General features: G+C 38.8%; 1 protein-coding gene and 1 long non-coding RNA gene across 3 annotated transcripts; one reads left to right on the forward strand and one right to left on the reverse strand.

The window, feature by feature from the left end:
* The first annotated feature begins 552 nt into the window (after positions 1 to 552).
* Positions 553 to 6,396, forward strand: LOC308392512. Of its 2 annotated transcripts, none has more exons than XR_013970825.1 (3): positions 553 to 1,936; positions 2,068 to 5,483; positions 5,711 to 6,396. It is a non-coding gene; the product is annotated as an uncharacterized lncRNA (long non-coding RNA). The 2 variants fall into 2 exon arrangements; XR_013970826.1 differs by having other exon boundaries at positions 553 to 1,732; positions 1,819 to 1,936; positions 2,068 to 6,396.
* A 6,142-nt stretch (positions 6,397 to 12,538) lies between these two features.
* On the reverse strand, positions 12,539 to 20,819 carry LOC308409305 (polyunsaturated fatty acid lipoxygenase ALOX15B-like). Its single transcript, XM_080901942.1, has 13 exons — positions 20,540 to 20,819; positions 20,316 to 20,394; positions 19,677 to 19,793; positions 19,484 to 19,587; positions 18,713 to 18,879; positions 18,400 to 18,540; positions 15,963 to 16,166; positions 15,680 to 15,766; positions 15,426 to 15,595; positions 14,838 to 14,959; positions 14,609 to 14,709; positions 13,072 to 13,242; positions 12,539 to 12,843 (listed from the first exon to the last, which is right to left on the reverse strand). Exons 1-13 carry the CDS (start codon positions 20,793 to 20,795, stop codon positions 12,622 to 12,624), a joined length of 1,941 nt encoding a protein of 646 aa, XP_080758068.1. The 5' UTR covers positions 20,796 to 20,819; the 3' UTR covers positions 12,539 to 12,621.
* Positions 20,820 to 21,552: the final 733 nt, after the last annotated feature.

A 21,552-nucleotide genomic window follows, 5' to 3' on the forward strand; every position in this document is an offset into this window, starting at 1 on the left:
GGTTCCTAAATTTCTGCCTGTAGGCCTCAGGTACCAGTTCATAGGCACGTACAATTGTTTCCTTCAATACTTCATATTTCATGCTCTGCTCTAACAGAAGTGAAGCTACTACCTCCTGAGCTTTGCCCACTAATTTACACTGAAGTAAAATGGGCGACATATCTCTTGGCCAGTTCAGAGCAGTAGCTACTTTTTCAAAAGCGTTGAAATATGAATCTACCTCAGTCTCACGAAAGGTAGGTACTAGAGCAATATTTTTGCTAACATCAAAATTTTTGGGGAGACTTTTGGGGTTTCTTTGGTGGCATCTGTTTTCTGCCCTGATGACAGCTTCAGTGCTTCTACTTCAAGCTGCTTTAACCTGATTTCCTTTTCAGCTTCCATCTCAAGCCTACGGACCTCCAGCCGGAGATCATAACCTGCTTTACGCACCTTATCCTTCTCTTGTGCCTCCAACTGTAAACGTAGTAAGCGAACCTTAAGCTTTGCATCACTGCTAGATATTTGGGATTCTGGAGTGAAAAGCTTAAAGCGAGGTAGAGTTTGGGGAGCCACATCCAAGTTAACTTGGGCACCCAGAGGTGTAGCAAGCAGAGCTTGCTCTTCAGTTCTCTCTGGAGAAGCTGGATTAGCAGAGGCTCCAGGGGAAGCTAAAGGGTCCTGAGAAGGTACCTCAGTTGTAACAGGGCTAATTAAAATACCCAACTCGATTAACCCCTCCAACAAAGCCTGCTTAATATCCTCCTTCACTCCATATTTTGGTACGGAAAGTTTATACTGGGCAGCAATACTTAACAAGTCGTCTTTGCGACACAAGTCAATTTTTTCAACGCTAGGTTGAGTAACAAAATCAAGCAGGTCAAAACTCATATTCGACAGCAACCATGAAACGTAGACACCCTAAAAAAAAAAAAAAAAAAAAAAATCACGGCACACTTTCATTAATATAGGTTGTCCACAGCATAAAACGATCCCAGACGAGCCCCCACTTGTGTTATGTCCCCCCCACCATGGTAGAGGCAAAGGTAGGTAGGAGACAGCAACACTGGACAACCACAATCAATGAAGGAGGAAGACCACAGAACAGTTAAGTATCAGGCAGGATTTATTGGTTGCTTGCCTGGATAGTCAAACTTAACAGAAAAGAGGTGGGGGAGGAGGACTGAGCAGTTGATCCAAATCAAAGAAATTAATAAAACAAAAAGAGGTCGATAGCTTCCAGGGCCTAACTGAAAGAAAACATGCAAAACAAAAGGCCTACCTAGCTACTCGACAAAAGGTCAGTGAAAACATACAAGAGTGGCATCAACCGCATAACCTAGTGTGACTAACAGTAAAACCTACAACTAGTGATGTGACGTTCTGTATCGAGGCTTCGAAGCGTGTGTCGAGTAATGGAGGGGGCGTTTCCGCGATGCGCGTATCGAGGCTTGCTTCATTTATGGGAGGAGCTGAAAATGATGACGTCAGAAGCCTCGCTGCCCGGCTGTACCACGTGACTGGTTCATGAAGTGGTTTGAACTTTGCCGCGAGATATGACAGCGATATAAACCCCTCAGACTTCATTCAAAATGTGGGTGTTTGATGGAGAGTTGCTGTTAGTGAGAGTTTGGAGACAGTTTGGAGGTTTATGAGAGTGAGGAGAGAAAGTCAGGAGAGAATGGAGCCAGCTAAGAAGAGGAGGATGTCCTCCCCTGTGTGGGAACATTTTGATCTTATTCCTCCCAACAAGGTATGTAAATTTCAACAGAAGATGTATTTTCATAATACTGATGGTGCAATACAATTCATGTTAAGCTGTCTGTACTTTTGTACAAGGTGAAGTGTTTGCTATGTGCCAGGGAGCTGGGATATAACAACAACACCTCATCCATGCTTAGGCACTACAGAGCTTTGCATGAGAATAGGGGGAACACCGAATGTGGAGCAAGACCAGGTGAGCCATCAAATGCAGTGATAATATAGCATGCAGTAATGTTATTAAATGATATAACAATATTATACAACTGTAATAAGTTACGTGTGTGATATTTATATTTGTGCTTTGTCTTTATTGTCTTTCCTCAGGAGAACAATCTCAAATAGATGAAGACCTGGTTAGCATGGTGATTGAGGACTCCCAGCCATTTAGCATTGTGGAGGACAAAGGATTTAAGATTTGTTAAATCATTAAATCCCAGCTATGTTCTCCCCACTAAAAAGGTCATAAAAGCAGTGAAAATTTAGTTTTTACAGAATAAAATGTGAACAGGCAGGACTGAGGCTCAAAGCCTCAGTGTGTAGCTGTCCATACCTCAACGTTACAAAAGCACAACCACTGTCCACACCCCAGCCACACCTCACCTCACAGTAAATGATCGTTTCCATTTTAAGTATTTCCAAATGATCATTTTCCATACTGCCAGTATAAATATACACAGTATACTGCCACCACTACAATATACATGTTTTACACACTCCTTTTGTTGTTGACATTTACAGGCTGTGTGCAAAAGGCCACACTCTTCAAATTCATGACAACTAATATTTTTACGTCCAGCAGGTGTCCTACTAGAGCAAATGAAGCTTCAAGAAGCTTTGCGCTGGGATGAACCAATTGGATGAAAAGCTTCAGTGCTTCATGAAGCTTCATCTGCCCATCACTACCTACAACCAGTGTAGAGGGTACCCCAGCTTACCTGTCCAGCCTGCCACCACACACAATATAAATAAGTCTGTTCAAAAATGTTTGTCAAAGCAGAAGCCAGTAGCCACCAGCTGGCCAGGGAGCTGCTCATTTGTAGTAATCCTCGGCGTGTGATTGGCCAACTGGGCCCAGACCAGCCAATAGACACATGCCAATAAACTTCAAACTGGCCAATAGGTGGAGGCTTGACACCTGAATGTAATTTCTTTTCTACTTGAAAACACTTGAAATGTTTCATTTTGCACAAGTATGCACACCTTAATTCAGCCAACTTTTTTTTGTCACTGATGTGCATTAGTGGATACTATGCCTCACCTTATCTGCAGTAATGGCTGACACATTTATCTCTTGTGGACGCTAAGCTGTATAGGGATTGTGTACCAGTTCTATGCATTGCAATGCTGGAGTGAAACTATTGCTTAATTGCCATCCAGGGTGGGGTAGTGTTGCGGGAGTTGACAGGGTGCCATGTGAGGAGTATATGTGGTGTGTGTGAGCATGCGCGTAAAGAGACGCTGTGAGCGAAAAATGTTGAAGGTAGAGACGGCGACTGGGGGCAGTGTTCTAACGGGCTACAGCCGATGCAGTGTGTAACGAACCGCTGCTCTGTCCCATAAATTATCGTTATGGGGGTTGTTGGAGCTTTGTGCGCAGTAGCATTAATGACCAGTGTTGGGACTAACGCGTTATTAAGTAACGCGTTACAGTAATTACGTTATTATTGTGGTAACGAGCACGGTAACTAGTTATTATGCCAAAATCAGGAACGCGTTACTCGTTACTGGGATTTAGATTGGCTCGTTACTCGTTACTTCATGTGGTGGCTATCGCGGAGCTTCCACAGATTCAGTAACATTAGCAAGTGGTGGAGGCAGCAGGTGGATGAAGGAAAAGGGACGCAGAAGGAAAAGAGACCCGAGGCGGCCGCCGGTCCAAGTGTGAACTGAACTTCAGGTAAGAAGTTATGACCTGCAGTCTCTCTGGGTCAGATATAAACCGAGTTTAGGTGGAGTTTATTTTCGTTGTGCTGACTTTTTCCGTACTGCGTGCTAGCTAGCATGACGGAGTTTCTATACAGCTGGATGGTGCTATGAAGTTAATGATGTTGAACTTTATTTTGTTCATAAGTTATTAGAGTTGCCAACCATCCCGTCTGGTATTCAGAGAAAATATTACGCGTTTCTTATTGAGGTGAAAAGGAACAGTTTGTCCCGTAATTCAGCTACAATGGAAAAGGCACAAAGCTGGATTTATTCTGTGTCTTTGCTGCACAGCTGCCTCTTCTTCTTTCATTCTCCCCCCTCCCTCTCCCGTTTCTACTTCAATCATGAAAACTGATCAGTGATCAGCTGATCGGCTCTCTTGTTTGTTTATCGCTCACTTTGCGCCGAAAGAGGAAACCAGCGGATGTCGCGCTAAACAACAGCAGCACTTTTAAGCTTGATCAGCTGTTGTTAGAATTTATTTAATATTAATTTCTAATATCAGCTGATGTTTGCTGGAGCCACAGCTGCAAAAAAGATGCTGGTCATGATTTGGTTTGGTTATCTGGTGAGAGGGAAACATGAAGATGAAACCAGGAGATGTCCTTACTGAATCATCAGAGCTGAACAGGTGATGGAGAAACAGGTTTACCTTTTAGGTGACATGAATGAGTTGATGTTATGAACTGTTTCTGAGAGACAAATAACACCAGGATCCTTTTCTACGTAGCTGACAGCTGGTAACTGTGCAGGGGCGGGTCTAGCAAAGTGTTGCCAGGGGGCCAGGTAGGGCATTAACAGGGAGAGGGGGGCACAAAGAAATACTTTTCTTTCTTATTCTCATTTAAAATGTCTATCTTTTAAAAAATAATAATCTGAATCTTACAACAAACGATTGATAGATTGATGCATATATACCATCAAAACAGTGTACATCACTGTCACAACAGTGTTTATTTTCATTCAAAGGCTTTATGATTTTTCCTATAATGGTGGGCCGGTCTCTAGTCAAAATGCCCGGGACAATTTTCTGTCCCAGTCCAGCCCTGTATGCAGCTCATCTGCAGTCTGGTGTTACCTACATCTTCCTATTCAGAAGGCAGAATTTCCGAGTTCTGAGTACAATCAAAGCACCACGACTGCAGTTTTTGTGTTGATGTAAAAGGCGCACATGACACTGTGACGTAGGCTAGAATCATGGCAGCAGTCAATGACGGTCCAGGCGTGGGATTTCTCTAGTGGAAATATGCACATTATCTTTTCCTTTCTATTGGTAGGTGGCACAGTGCACTTGTGGCAAGTAAGCAAGCTAGAAGACTGGCAAAGTTATGGAAGCAATACATTAACAAGAGAATTATGAGTAAAACCAAAGTTACTTTCCCTAGTAACTAGTTACTTTGAAAGTAACGAGTAACTTGAAGTAACTGAGTTACTTTTGAGAGAAGTAACTAGTAATGTAACTAAGTTACTATTTTAAAGTAACTTACCCAACACTGTTAATGACAGATGCGCTCAGAGGCGTGCCCCGTAACCTGTATAGAGCAGGCTGTCGTGCACAGGAATACGCTGTATAAAGTCCATGTAAGTTGCAATAATACTTTGATAATATGTGTTAAGTTTGTTCCTAATGTAAGGTATGTTACTGCGTTTGGATTGTGAGCTATCTGAAAACTTTCTTGTTCTGTAATTACGTTGCATACATCCATGTGCTATTTTTCAGCGACGAGTGTCACTCAAGCAAGCAGCCCCCCATGAGAAACAGGCCGAACGTTTAAGTGTTCACATGAGTTTGCACCCTAGTCAAGCAGACTGAGGTATGTGATGCGATGTGATCTGTTGTTATATTTTATTCAACTGAACTGTGAAACACTTTGATGCCATTTAAAGCAACCCTTTTTTGTTTTATTTAATCAGTGACTGTAAATCTCAGAATTTACTTGTTTTGAATTTACCTGATTTAATTTAAGCTTATTTTTTTGTTATTGCTTATTGTTATGGTTCAAAAGGACTGTATGGGTATCAATTTTTTCTTATTTTATAGTTTTCACGGTGGTCAACGATGTCCAGAGAATGAGCCATGTTTGGTGAGGAAATAAATGGCTGCACCCGTTAGAGACTCTTCTGTCGTTCTTGATGCCAAGGGTTGCTACACATTGTGTACTGAAATGTGCAGTACCATTAGTAAAGCCTCATCTCTTCAGTATTCCTGGGTGTCTTGGCTGATTTCTGCCTGCCTCACTACTCCACAAAAGTGAAAGGAGTTAACCCCGAAGGAGGACAAAACTTCGGCCCTGGAGGAAACATCTCCCCTTGCGTCTCCCGACCACGGTCAGGGGAAAGACGGCGAGGAATGGTTAACACAGGGCTCAGTGCTGGTTCTAATAGTCTTAGCTGCTTCAAGCTTTATTTGTGAAGAGCACAGCAGCTTACAAAACACGTAGCTAGCTTTTACAGCTGCGATGTAACATTTTCATAAGCTAAGATGACCTTAAAATAACGGGGCTACGTGCGGTGATGCTAGCCTTAGCCATGCTAGCACGTTACCTTCAAAAGGTAGTCAGACTAAGTAAACAGGCACACAGTCAGAGGTTCAGCTCTCCGTTTAACTGCAGGGTTCCTTCATTCATCACATATCCGGGTCGAGCTGAGTGTGAATCATGAGGCTGAACGGCCTTTGTACGAGCACACATGCAAGCTATGAGCACAAAAGGAAGCAGAGAAAAATCTAGGCAGACAGCCTGTGTGGCTAATTTGCATTGCAGCAGGATTTTTAAAATGAAGCTGCTAATCAGCTGCTAATCCAAATGTTAATCCCTGAGCGAACAGGAAAGGGAAATGGATTTTGAAATGAAGAGTGGGATCACCATTTTAAAAAGCATTTTAAAAATCAGTTTATTAATGTGCAGTGTTGGGTAAGTTACTTTAAATTAGTAACTTAGTTACATTACTAGTTACTTCTATCAAAAGTAACTCAGTTACTTCAAGTTACTCGTTACTTTCACAGTAGCTAGTTACTAGGGAAAGTAACTTTGGTTTTACTCATAATTCTCTTGTTAACGTGTTGCTTCCGTAACTGGATACCAGCCAGATTGCCAGTCTTCTAGCTTGCTTACTTGCCACAAGTGCACTGTGCCACCTACCAAGAGAAAGGAAAAAATAATGTGCACATTTCCACGAGAGAAATCCCACGCCTGGACCGTCGTTGACTGCCGCATGATTCTAGCCTGCTTTTTACATCCAACACAAAAACTGCAGTCATGGTGCTTTCGATTGTACTCAGAACTCGGAAATTCTGCCTTCTGAATAGGAAGATGTAGGTAACACCAGACTGCAGATGAGCTGCATACAGAGCTGGACTGGGACAAAAAAAAATCGTCCCGGGGAATTTGACTAGAGACCGGCCCACCATTATAGGAAAAAATCATAAAGCCTTTGAATGAAAATAAACACTGTTGTAACAGTGATGTACACTGTTTTGATGGTATATATGCATTAATCTGTCAATCGTTTGTTGTGATATTCAGATAATTATTTTTTTAAAAGCGAGACATTTTAAATGAGAATAAGAAAGAAAAGTATTTCCTTGTGCCCCCTCTCCCTGTTAATGCCCTACCTGGCCCCCTGGCAACACTTTGCTAGACCCGCCCCTGCACAGTTACCAGCTGTCAGCTACCTAGAAAAGGATCCTGGTGTTATTTGTCTCTCAGAAACAGTTCATAACTTCCCTTCAACTCATTCATGTCACCTAAAAGGTAAACCTGTTTCTCCATCACAGCTCTGATGATCCAGTAAGGACATCTCCTGGTTTCATCTTCATGTTTCCCTCTCACCAGATAACCAAACCATATCATGACCAGCAGCTTTACAGCTGTGGCTCCAGCAAACATCAGCTGATAGTAGAAAGTAATATTAGATAAATTCTAACAACAGCTGATCAAGCTTAAACGTGCTGCTGTTGTTTAGCGCGACATCCGCTGGTTTACTTTCTGGCGCAAAGTGGGCGATAAATAAACAAGAGAGAAAAGCCGATCAGCTGATCATTGATCAGTTTCATGATTGAAGTAGAAACAGGAGAGGGAGGGGGAGAGAATGAGAGGCAGCTGTGCAGCGTAAACACAGAATAACTTCAGCTTTGTGTCTTTTTCATTGTAGCTGAAGTCCGGGACAAACTGTTCCTTTTCACCTCAATAAGAAACCCATAATATTTTCTCTGAATACGAGAGGATTCCGTTTTTTTACGGGACGATTGGCAACTCTAATAATTAACCTATGAACAAAATAAAGTTCAACATCAGTAACATAGCACCACCCAGCTGTATAGAAACCCCGTCATGCTAGCTAGCACGCAGTACGAAAAAGTCAGCATAACGAAAATAAACTCCACCTAAACTTGGTTTATATCTGACCCAGATGGACTGCAGGTCATAACTTCTTACCTGAAGTTCAGTTCACCTGATACTCGGACCGGCGGCCGCTTCGGGTCTCTCCTCTTGCCTCCCTTTTCCTTCATCCACCTGCTGGCTTCCACCACTTGCTAATGTTACTGAATCTGTGGAAGCTCCGCGATAGCCACCACACGAAGTAACGAATAACGAGCCTATCTAAATCCCAGTAACGAGTAACGTGTTCCTGGTTTTGGCATAATAACTAGTTACCGTGCTCGTTACCACAATAATAACGTAGTTACTGTAACGCGTTACTTAATAACGCGTTAGTCCCAACACTGTTAATGTGGAATTCAAAAATGAATATACAAATGCAGAATTTATTCTACAATGCGATATTTAAGCACATAATTCTTTATTTCGATGCACGTGGCTCTTGTGGTCCTCCATATATGTTCTCATGACTCAGTGGTAACTGATGGATGCACAATAGAGCAGCTCTGGTATCTATATCAACAAATTATTTAAATAGCAAGAGCATGTTGTGTTTTTTAGGCTCAAAGGCTTAATTTTCGTTATAGGCTCAGTTTGTTTGGAGTGAGGTCTAAGTTTAAGTATTCTTTTTATAATGCGCTGCTTGAAAGTTTGATTAGATTTGTGTTGGGAGCCTGGTTTGGCTTCCTTACACTAAAGTCAAAATCCATCAGGCTTATACAACTGTTGACGATCCAGCCCATATCCTTTTTCCAGAGTACAAGTTGTTACCCTGTGGGAGACATTATAGTGCAAGAGAGGATTTTCATCATTGTGCTGAATACAGGTGCTGGCAGCAAACTTCAGTGTGAACATGTCAAAGCTTTTTATAGAGTGCATTTTAAATGTATTGCAGGCCCTCTGTGCAAATTAGAAATACTAAAAACATCCCAAATGTTCAGGACCAGGATATATCGCCATGGAAACTGATGTTTGCAATGAAAAACGAGTACGTATGAGCTGTCGGTGTTAATGTCTCCATGTGTGTCAGTGCTGTAATCTGATGGATTCTCTTTCTCCTTTGAATGGCTGTGTTGCTCCAGGAGGAACTAAAGTGGAGAAATCCTTTGGCTCCAGGTTTATCCATGTGGCATTAGAGTTACATGGAAAATTTACATGTAATTAAATGAGTCAACCTTTTAGGTAGAAAATGTTTTTCAGGGTAGCTGCGCACACTCTCACAAATGTTTCTATGAATTACTAAATCACCCAGAATATCCTCAAAGGAGGATCGATCACACTCAGAGCAAACCTTCCCATTCCTCTCTCTCCACTTCTATCCTCCTCTTACATCTATGACAAAGCATGCATGGACTGTATGGGGAACCATACCTTAACTGTTGTGCTCACCTTTTTTTTTTAAACATATGATGTCTGTGTGCATTACTTACATAATATCAGTATGCCATGGATTTTATGACTCCTCTGTTGTTCTTTTCTCAAAGAAAAGACAGAAAACTTCACAATATGTGAAGTTACAGCACAGCTGTAAATGTGTACTTCTTTTTTCAGTCAGGGTGCTTTCAGAGCATCTACACTAGCTCATATTCTCAAGTACAATCAGTAAGTGTACTTTAACATTTGAGACTCCGATCGAGTCGTACTTAGATCATGTGAACTATTAATGGACCTTTTCTTGTATTATGCATAGAACTTATGCAGAGCAGTTGTAATTTATTTGAACAAATCTAGGGAGAAGCAACTCCTTTTTAGCTTCTGTGATGCATATACTTCGTACACCTTAAACTAGATGTTAGTGTTGTCAAAGTTAACATGTCTCATGTTACCATCTTCTATTTCTAAAACTCAGCTTTGGCCCTGTAGACTCTCAGATGGCAACACCAATGATCTAGATATTCACAAATTTCATCAGGCCTTCTTTAACGTCTTAAGTATTGTTGTTTTTATGTTTTTATGTTTTACATAAAAAACCTTCAAATTTATATATTTAAAATGAAAGCAAAGTGAATTTTTCTTTTCTGATGTTGCTGCAGCAATCTCAAATCCTAATTATTCTGGGATATTTATTGTCAAACTGCGATTTTCCAAATGTGCGTGGAGTAAAATGATCCTTTTCTTATGTAAATGTTGTGACCATGAATCATTCAGGATTAACAACACAAACTGTTTCACTAGCAGAAACAGTCTGTCTTATAGTTCTCACACATTACCATTTGTTTTACAAATACATTCTTCTTCATGTCTGTTTACGTGGTTTTAATGAAACTGAATTTCAATAGTACAAGTAGCGTCTAATTTTTCTTTGCTCTCCAGTACAAATGCAAGAATTTGCAGGCTTTATTGAAACTGTCACAATTTAACACTCAATGCCAAAAGCCAGGATATTCCAAGTTTCTAAGAACACTGCTTCATATATTATCAGCTCCTAAAATCCCTTTTTTAAAGTAATGTAGAACATGATCTCTCTCACTCTCTGTGTCTCTAAAAAAAACCCAACAAACTGGCAATCCCCATAAACAAGGGGAGTAGTTCATGGCTCTTTATCTGCAGCAACACCATGCAAAACATGTATGTTAGACTCTTTTACCAGACCGTGTTGTTAGCCCCAACCTCCATCCCGCAAGCTGTCAAATGTGAGTCCCTTGTGTTTTTACCACCAGACTAAGTTTGTAGTCCTATCTACTAATATTATTTTATTATAGCACAAGGTTCAGTTAGGTTACTACTTTGACTTTCTTACTTTGAGCACATGTCTGAGCCCATACTTTATCAAACTTTTACTCAAGTATTTTTGACACTAGCAGCTATACTTCTACTTAAGTAAAACATGCCTGCACTTTTGCCACCTCAGTTGCCACTCTTCTGGAGTTTGTAGAACTTTTTACATGGACACTTTGCGGGTTTACGTGTTATCCCTGATCACAGTACTAAAGAAGTTAACTTTCTTGACATAGAAGTAACCAAAAAAGGCAAATCTTCTCTTTACTACAAAGCTGCTGATTGGAAAACATTGTGTCATGCTGGAAGTTTTCATCCTATCCACCTCTAGAAAAAAGTTCACCTGTAAGCCAACACATTAGACTTAAACAAATTTGTGAAATTCCTGAACAATATTCAATTCAATTCAATTCAGTCATTATGCAAATGTACTGTTTATAAGGTTGAGGAAACCTGCAGTCAGCTGAGACTGAAGAAGTCACCTGGATTAGTGACGAAACATTTCTCCCACTGAAAATGAGAAGAACAGAATCAACTTTTGGGAATTTACTTACCTGTATGATTGAGCATGCGTCAAGATACCATGGCCAATGTTTGCCAATGTTCAGATATTGTTACAATGGTCACTGTGTAGTTGTAGTACAACTGAGGAACAAAATTAATGGACATGAGATTCAGTCTTATTGTGCTTCAGTTGTCATGTAACGATACTCACTAAGGTCATTTATGCACTTTCTGACAATGAGATGCTGGTTATGATGGGGAGAGACTGATGAGTTTGTTTCTTTGTTGAGGAAGGAGGATAAATCCTGCAATCAAAGCTGGAAAAAAGCTCATGATATGTGCCTCTTAATTTTATTACACAGATGCTGGATTTAGGATCGTACCTCTCCCTGAGAGGTGAAACCTGCCAGACCGGGGGGGACACAGACAGAGATGAAACTAGCACCTTTTATTGCTCAATAATCAACTATTAGAAAAAAAGAAGAACTGTCAGAAAGTGATTTATGAAGTCACACAGAATGAAAACAGTGCTTTAACCTTTGAGTTTAATGTTAAAATCATGTGATCATAATGTGGCAGTTACATAGTATTTTGTCCTCATCACATAATTTCAGAGATTATTAAATGAAACAATATATTTGAGGGGTATGCTATTGTCTCCATTTCGTTTTGTGAATCTTGTTTAAAAGTATGTCAATATTTGGTATGGATTCATTCCGCATCAAGGTAGATGAATTCATTTATCAGTGTAAACTAAACATGCAGCACAATGCCAAAAAAGTGGAAAATAATTCTAGTGGAAAGAAAAAAAATACAAATAAAAATTAGAAATCCAGAAGATCCAATACTAAAATAGCAGAAAAACACCCCCTTTTTATCCCAATAATGTGGAAGCTTCATAACAATTTGTATAGTTTCCCTGTTAGTTAATCTGAAGTTAAATATTACATAAAACAAAAGCTAAATATATAGAATCAGTTTCTCCCACTGAAAACAATACATCCAGATAAACAGAATGAACTTTTTGGGTTTTCCTTATCTGGATGATTGAGCATGCATCAAGACATATAGAATCAGTTACACACTTATCCCTCTGGCCCATTTCCTAAATATTAAACACACCCACAGCAATAGTATTTTTTTTTAAAAAGAATTAATTCATGTGTCAAAACAAAAGAAAAGAAAACATGACTGCAAAGACCCTGTTCATAAAAAACATCTTAGTCACATCTATTTTTAATTTCCCTGTTCATTGATAAGCTAAGAAATAGTTTTTCTTTTTCTTTCACTGTACCCTACTTTTCTTTTTTATTAATATGAAGCTGAAGGAGGGTAAGACGCCCTCTAATATTCAGATGGACACGCTGTTTTCAATGAACTTTGGATCCAGGTATGTGTACGGCAGGTCCAGTCTCTTGTTTCGGTGTTCAATGTCTGCACTCAGTTTTACCAGGTCATCTTGAAATTGTTTTATCTTCTTGAGAGGAACCTCCTCAGTGAAGTGATCTTCAGGGTAGTTGCCAAGAAAGACCTGATGAGATTGATAAGAGAAACATTTAGTTATTTTAATAGACTATAATAAACTAATTTACTACGTAGGAAATTTGTCTTGGACAAACAGTGCTCTACATAGCTGTTAATAGTGATCAAACATAGACTTTTAACATAAAATAGCATAATTTGACCACAGGGTGATCATTATAGGAGATAATTTATGCTGTACTGTCTAATCTATGTTTCACAAAATGGACATAGCTTATATTGTATGTTCTCAGTTTTGAAGTCTTATCAGAGCACTTACGCAGTCAGCTGATGACTTGCTCAGTAGCCACATCGTACCCATGCCATGAACTGTCGTGTTAACATCAGGGAATGCGTCCAGCATTGTGTTCCTGTTGGCGTTCCCCCTTGTGGTTGGTGGGGGACCCTGCATGGTGGTAGGATAGTTGGGCATCCAGGCACCAAAGTCAAACTGCATTGACAAAATATTGGATAGGTCATTCACAGACATTAATATGAGGAGTATTACAGTATGAGTTTAGTAACCTTGATTTTAACACAGCACATTTTTCTGTGTTTTTGATCTAGGGATGATAAAATCAGTCAGTCTTTCGTTTAGAGAGAAACATTTCAAATACTATGCTATAAAACATACAGACATTATACAGCGCCTCTGCGCTTAATGAACTAACTTCATAATCCACTGACTTCTCATTTTATGTTACCATTTCAATGTCAGTATCAGCTTTATTGAAACAGCATGTTACCAGCACATTACCAGCACATTTTTATAGTTTTGAACCTGTCTTGACCAGCAGCTTTGACAACCTGAATGCAAACACATATACTATGTTATTTTTTTAAACAAAATATGTATAGTTTGTAAGGGGGGAATTTTAGAAAACATAAAAAGATGAAGCACAAATAAAGCACAAAAGCCTCCTGCAGAGCCCCAAGCCACACCGGATCACAAACCCAAGGGAGCCACAACCACGCCAGAAGATCTGGCCATGTGCCCCAGAACCACCAAGTACAATACCCAGGAGGCAAAGGAGGAGCTACCTCCTACCTTCTATGACCCTGTCCTACAGAGACCAAGCTTCAGCAAGCCCCAGACTACACACACACACACACCCATCCATGTCAAATTACCCATAAACTTGATGTGCTTAACATAAACAATAACAATGTCAAAGCTTTTGCACATCTCAGAGTATACACATATCTAACGTATCTGAAGTTCTTTAGTTTGTTAATGTTTATTTCCATTTTATTTCTTTTCATGTTAGTTTATAAGTCCACTCTTAAACAGAGAGATGTTTAACAAAATACTCAAATGTAATAAAATGTCATTTTCCAAATATATGTTATGTTGTGCAGTAATCCAAAGACAAAAACCACACTGGATTTTTGCCAAAGGAATCAGAGTGATACTATCTTTATGTAAAGGATGAGCAGGAATAAAACTTGAATGGAAGGACTTTGGAAAAATAGGCTAATATAAAAACTGACCTTCATTTGATCAGAAAGACAGACAGACACTTTGACAAGGGAGAGACTAAAGCTATAAAAACATACAAGAGGAAATCATGGAGCAAAACATAAATCATTGTCAGACAAAAGGAATTCATTAAAAAAAATCCTGAATAGTGAGATCATGGTCATAGACATTCAACATAACAACATAACAATCATTTGTTAGCTGCTAATGGGCTTGTATAAACTACCTGACAAGCATCAAAGTTTAGTGGAATTTATCTGTCCAGGATTCAGCCAGGGAATTGTAGAATGTGATCAAACACCACCACTGATAATCATAGTAAATTAGAAGACTTCACCTGTCCAGTGTTGACAGCTGAGTGCTGGGCTGAGCAAGTGAAGATCACCATGGTGACAAACTTGACCATCTCTTCCACAGTGTTGAATTTATGTGGAATTCCTGTTGATCATAGTGAAAAAACTCTATTACATCAACGTACACCCAGGGGAATACATTTCAGTTGCATTCTGATAAGATGCAGCATCTATATTATCATTATGAAGTGTGATACTTTATTGGAAGGTCACCTGTCTCTTCTTTGGAAAGGAATCCATGTTCATAAATATCATGAACCCATTTATTCACTTCAGAGTCTTTCTGGACCTCAGCATCAGACTTGTAGTAGTGGCCCAGCACTCCCAAGACAAACCTTTGATAAATGATAACATGCAGTCAGTCACGCTCATGGCTGCATTCTAGTTATGATTAGTTCTTTATTTTGTAGTTCTTTTTTTAATGACTTTTTCTATACTTGACAGACATAGTGGAAAACAGGAAAAGGTAAGATTTAACAAAAATTATTCTCTCATTATTGAGGTTTACAGTTTGTGTGTAAACAATCAAACAACAGGGGCACCTCAGATCTACTGGATAATCAATAACCCATTGTAAAATTGTTTTTTTTCCACTATTACCTGTAGCAACAGCATAAAATTAACTTTGGAGTGACATAAGAGAATCAAATTCAGCAAATAATGTGATGGGTTTTCTAGAGTTGACCAAAATTGCAAAGACTTATTTATCAGTGTGTGTGTGTGTGTGTGTGTAGCATGGTGCAGGATTAAAGTCATTTTACAGTTTTTCATATGTTTTTTCAGACAGAGTGGTAATAGAACCTATGTATGATTCTCCAAAGCCTGAGTCCATCATCCCTGTAGTAGAAGTTTGCCACATTTTTCAGGCCACGCATGGAAATATCATCTGGGATGCAGAGTGAGCTGTAGGTCAGTGAGGCCAGCGATCTCTGCAGGATTGTGAAGGCACCCTCTCCACCTGAAGCTGCAAACTACACAACAGTCAAATCTCAGTGAGAAATAAATACTTTATGTCGCACTGAAAAACATGTTTAAGTTTGTTTGTTTTATCATACCTTAGTGAAAATTCCATCCTTATTTATAAGATGTGTCCGAGCTAAGGAGTTGATGTGAAGAGTGTAACGAGTGTGAGGCTTGAGAAGCTGACAAAAAGAGGGAAAGTCACGAGTAAAACCTTTTTTTCTTCCCTCATGTTTTATATTCACATGTTCTGATTTTGTGCAAACATTCTTTAAAGAGAAATAAGTTAAAACGATGATGTCAAGGTCACAAGTAAGGATACTTTCTACTTTCTTACCCCAAAGGAAATTGACATATGTCTGAAACATAAAGATTTACCTTGTAGAGAGGATGCACCATGGGCAGGTTGCGCAGTAGGGAGAGTGTAAAAACCTCAGCCAGCAGGTGAGTGCGGAGCAGGTGAACATTAAGTTCATACAGGTTAAAATCTGCACTTCTCACAAAGATCTTAGCCAACAACCAGTCGTACTGAGAATCAGTACGACGAAAGATGGGGTTGTCGTCTGCTGGTTTCTGCTTCAGCTGCAGGAGAAGAAACAAATGTGTATTCATGCATTTGATTTAGTACCAGTATTGATCAATAACCATCAAGCCTCCTTTGTAAATAGTGCTTATTTATTGTAGGCTTGTAACTGATGCATGTTTGTCTCTTGTCATGAGAGTATCAACAACAGTGACAAATAATGAGACATTACACCTTTACATCCAAAGCTGTATCTGATATGAACAGGGGAAAGTCGCCAAAAGAGAATAAGCCGGTTAATAAGTAGTGTTGAAGTGCATGACATGAGTGCTAGCATGGTGAGTAAAATGTTGTCTGGAAGAAAGAAAAGAAAAACATGCCTACAGTGCATTTTCTTTCTTTGAGGAAGCAAGTGGAATGTCCTTTTATAGTGGGAACAGAGGACCGTGTCACAGTTCCTCAGTCCCCTGAGCTGCTTGTTACAGGCTTTGTTTTATCTCTGTCTCTCTCTCTCCTTTCTCCGTGCTTGTGTGTCTGTTTGTGGGTGGAACTCAACGAGAGCTCCTCCCTCTGGCTTCACGCACCTGTAGAAATCAACCCCCTGTCACAGATGATCTCATCAGGAAGTCACTACTTAAGGTGGTGGCTGAGAGTCAATACATGCTACCTATCACTAAGTGCATATACCACTCTAGTGTTTATGCTGTAAATAAAGGCACTAAACTTGAACGCTCTGAATCCTGACTTTGAGTCCACTCCACCCAGTTTTCTTGACAGACCCGGTAAGTTATCTGGCTGTTTCCAAATATCAAGAACTAACCATGGCGAAATGTGTGCCACAGACCTAACTTTACAACTCTAACTGCCTAATCATACTTTCCTTGCACAGTAACATTATTTTTATCAGGTCATATATGGGTGAAATTCTCATTTGTTGTTAGATTGCCAAATTTCTTCCCCAGCTAACTTGTGTATACTGTGAAATGGTAGTGGTTTCTAATCCATCAGTAAATTATATAATGGGACAATGCAAATATGTATAACTAACATTAGTAACACAGCATGTTCCTGACCAGAGATGGGGAAAAACTGTAATCCAATTACTTTTTTCAAGTAACGCGTAATGTAAGGGATTAGAATTGCAAAAAAGTAATTTGATTACTGTTACTTTCCCGTAAGCATGCTGCGTTACTGCATTACTGCATTACTAAACCATGATATTGTTTGTGAGAGTGTCTCGCGACAATGACGTATAAGCGTGTGACGTCCGTGGCAGCAATGGACATGTGCAAATCAACAATGGATAATATGGAGTGCAGGAGAGAGTACGACCATGCAGCGTTTAAAGCATGGAAGTGCTCACTTCAAGTTTCATTCCGTAAAAAGTGACACAAACATTAGCATCTGCTGTACACTCTGTGTGGGAAGAAAACTTCTTTCTACAGCGAAAAATTTAACTTCAAATCTGAGCGAGCAGCGAGCACGCTGCCACGGGAATGTGAAATTCACAGACAAACCCCCGGATCCCCCCACTGACATAACCGCTGTGGCACCGGGCAAACCTCCACCCGCCCCACTCCTGCTAAACAGGTGAAAACAGATTTAAGAGTGACAGGAGTTAGTGCCGCTGAAGCTTTGATTTTATTTATTTATTGCTGTGTTTTACTTGCATCTATTTGAAAGAGTGAGTGTAAACTCAAAACATTATTTTATTTTTTATGCTGGAAATAGGTTTAAATTAAATTAAACTTTTCCATTTGAGTGCATTTTATATGATGGATTTTGCAGGAGAAATAGAATTGGGCTGAGAGGTCTATTGCTTTATTACGTATTCAGGTTGTGCATCATGTTTAAAAGCAACAAAGTAATAAGTAACTAATTACTTTTGAAAATAAGTAATCAGTAATGTAACAGGATTACTTTTTTGGAGACGTAATCAGTAATAAGTAACTAATTACTTTTTCCAAGTAACTTGAACAACACGGTTCATGACAATGACAACTTCATCACGACTAAGTGAAGCTTGTGTTCATTTCACTGGTACTAGGATATGCAGTACATGCCCTGCATTTTTAGCTGATAAACATACATGACACAGAGAACATACAACAGAACAACATTATGGAGGAGGGCAGCCTGTGGTTAATTTTGCTTCGAATAGAAAACTCAAGCTAGGTGTAAACACAAGCAATTAAAGTACCACAAGCATCATTGTGCTTATATTCAGAAGGGAGATGTTTTGTATCTTAATGTGAAGGAAAGTTCTGTAGATCAACTTGTAGCTAAACTCACCTGAATAGCAATTGGTTTCAATTTACCATCAGTTTCCCAGAGTAGGACGAGGGGGGCCATCAAGTACTGTTTTTTCTCGTTGATGGTGTTTGTTTGGATTCCATCCAAAAGTTTGTAGTCACACAGGAAGATGTTGCCCTTCTGTTTGAAATTTTATAAACAAAATAAATTGTTTGGCCTCACACATGCATACTTTATGTGAAAATTTTAACATTAACATGTTAATACAATCACATGGCCATCCATGCAGGTAAGACAAACCAGATACATGATACACTTAGTCTGCTTTATTTCAGGAGAATCACACAGTTACCTCCATTTCATCTGTCAATTTATTCTGACCATCAGGGAAGACCATTTCATCAGTAACAGGAAAGTTCTTGGGCAGTTCTACACAACGTTGGATCATCATGGGGTTAATGCCATTCAGAAATTGGTAGCCAAAGAAAAGATCTTCCGCCCAGTGTTGAATGACATAATCTGTAAAAATAACATATTATTTTACTGTGGGGCCACACAAAAAGGAAAATATGCGTACTGAAAACTGGTACACATTTTTTACATTTGCAGAAAATCTACTTATGATTATTTATTTCATTTCTTTTTTGTTTCTTTAGGTGAAATAATGGAAACTTTCCATATAAGTCGGAAACCACTCTTTAGTGATTTTCAGCTGCTTCCCTCTGGTCGTTGGTATAAAGTGCCTGCAGTGAAGCCCAAGAGACATAGATTTTCTTTTGTACCTGCTGCTATTATGATGGCTGCCATCAGTACTGCACATTGCACTTTGTTGATGATAAAGTTTGGGCTGTTCTCTCTGGGGTTTTTTTTGTTTGTTTGTTTGTTTGTTTGTTTTGTTTCTGTGTATGGACATACTGCAAATCATTTTCCCATTGGGGACAATAAAGTTACCGCTGACCAATAAACAATTCAACACTAAGTAAAATCTTGGAAAAAATTTGTAGTAAATTCTGTGATCTACTGATAGACTGGAAAGTTGAAGGCAATGTCATATCGGGATTTGAAAGCTTTTGGACATGCACTAAAAAAGAATTCTGAACTTACAACAATGAGAGTTCTTTACCTGATGTCTTAGTGTGATGGGCGTAAAAAAGACGACGCATATCACCCATAGAAGTAAATCTTTTCTTACACTCAAGTAGTTCTGCAAGTTCCAGCTCTACTGGTCTAGAAAACACAGGCACAGTAACTTTTTTCAGATGCATGCTTAATCTTGTCAATAAATGTGTACACAGATGAATGAAAAATATCTTTACCCTGTCGTGTAATTGTAGGCCAACTCTGTTTTCTTGGTTATAGAGAAGCAGACATCATAGGGCAGTGAAGTGTCTGTCCTAATGCAATGGGGAATTTCCTCTTTATATATATCCCAGCTAAGACAGAAAATAACAGGGGTAAGGGACTTAGTGAGTATAGATTACTAATGCATCTGCAACCTGAGTAGAGAATAGAAACATAAATATAATTAAAATTATAGAGGTGCTCAGATCAACATTCAGAAAATTCCCATGACTCTCAGGTGATCTGCATATTTGCTTGGAGGTAGAAAGCAAGCAAAGGTTTGTTAAAATAGTGATAAATAGAGTATATCTTTTTGAATCTGAAAACAAAGACACCAAGGTTCTTGAAGAATAAATGTCACATCATTTTGATATTTGTGAAAATTCATCTCAAGTATTTAGAAATCACTCCACAGGCTGTGAGAGAATAGGGAAAGGGTTCTCTTTTCAAGTTGAAGTACAACCTGTTCAGAAGCTAATAATAAAATAACGGTCCAAAAAATTGCATAGCGCATATTTAACAGGTTACTAAATCCTGGCATTTGTGGGAGAGTATTTTGGGTTTCCTTATTCTTTGAGTAAAGAAATGTTATAACAAAACCTTGAACTTCTTACCGATACACACTCTGTTCCCACTCCAGGTCCTGCTGCCGACTGTACCCACCAGGAAGAGGGTTACCATCATCGATTTTTGCTTAAAAGATGAAAGAAAAATGGCATTTTCAAACTCATTTCAAATACTGTATTGGTTGGAATTTGCTCCATCCTAATTATAGTTTTGTATTATTATTTTATATCTTGAAATACATACATGATGTCAGACAAACATGTCTACAAACCTGTCCCCTCTCTAAAGTAGTGCACCTTGCTGTCAGTGATCCAGTGATAAATTGGAAAGCTGTAGGTCTTATCCATAGGGGAAATGACTTCCACCTTGGCAGGATACCATGAGAGTTGGACAAACAAATCCTTTTTCTTTAGCTCTATGAGCACCAGATCTCCAAGGAGGGTTGGGCAGGACACAGTTAACCATGTTTTCTGGAATATTAATGATAGAATGTCTCTGAAAAATCTACAGGAGATCAAGATCATCATAAAAAACTAAACAAAACAAAACAATCCTAGGCTGCATCCTCCAATCCAGTCTCCTGGCAGTTTGTGAAAAAGTCACAATTTACTTTAATCTATTGATTTGTGTTGCTGAGCATACATTTTATTTGTGTTTATTGTATTTTTTGCATGTCTATGACCAAGACTTTAAATCAGCTAGCTCTCATGAGTATTGATTCATGTCTATTTATAAAAAGCAAGAAAAGCAGCCCTTCAAAATTAAAAAAAAATTGGTTTTTCATGCCAGAGACCCAAGTTTGACGCATGAGTTTTCATATATTATTATTATTATTATTATTATTATTATTATTATTGTTATTATTATTTTTTTGATTATATTAAAATATATATTAATGATCATAGTTTGTTTTAAAATACAATGGTTGCCATGTCTTTCAAAATTTTCCATTCATGGGACCTTTTTGCTTTTTCTACACCAAATACTTATGGCAGATACAAATTATACTTGCTACTGAAAAACATTACTTAAAAATGCTTGCTCCTGATAGCATTTTGTTTATACAGTTTGTCTTTTTAAACTCTTTCTTTGCATGAGAATGGTAAAACTGTAAGTATTGAAATTATAAAATGTCATAATGTCTGTCATAAAATTCTGAATTCATGTCATCAATTAAACAGTACACGTGTAAAAAAACACAAATACAACCATTCAAAAATGCCATATAAAATATAATGGGGTCACTAGCTCATATTAGTCACAAAAATAACTTTGTTATTTGGG

This window comes from Rhamphochromis sp. 'chilingali' (assembly GCF_963969265.1).
Source record: "Rhamphochromis sp. 'chilingali' genome assembly, chromosome: 1".
NCBI classification, from domain to species: Eukaryota; Metazoa; Chordata; class Actinopteri; order Cichliformes; family Cichlidae; genus Rhamphochromis; species Rhamphochromis sp. 'chilingali'.

Excerpts from the sequence above, each read along its gene's own strand:
- LOC308409305 (XM_080901942.1), bottom strand. The coding sequence starts at position 20,795 with ATGATGATCTTGATCTCCTGTAGATTTTTCAGAGACATTCTATCATTA. Across the intron at positions 19,588-19,676 it reads GCCTACAATTACACGACAGG|ACCAGTAGAGCTGGAACTTG; the intron begins GTAAAGATATTT and ends TGTGTTTTCTAG. Across the intron at positions 15,596-15,679 it reads AGGATGGAATTTTCACTAAG|TTTGCAGCTTCAGGTGGAGA; the intron begins GTATGATAAAAC and ends ACTGTTGTGTAG.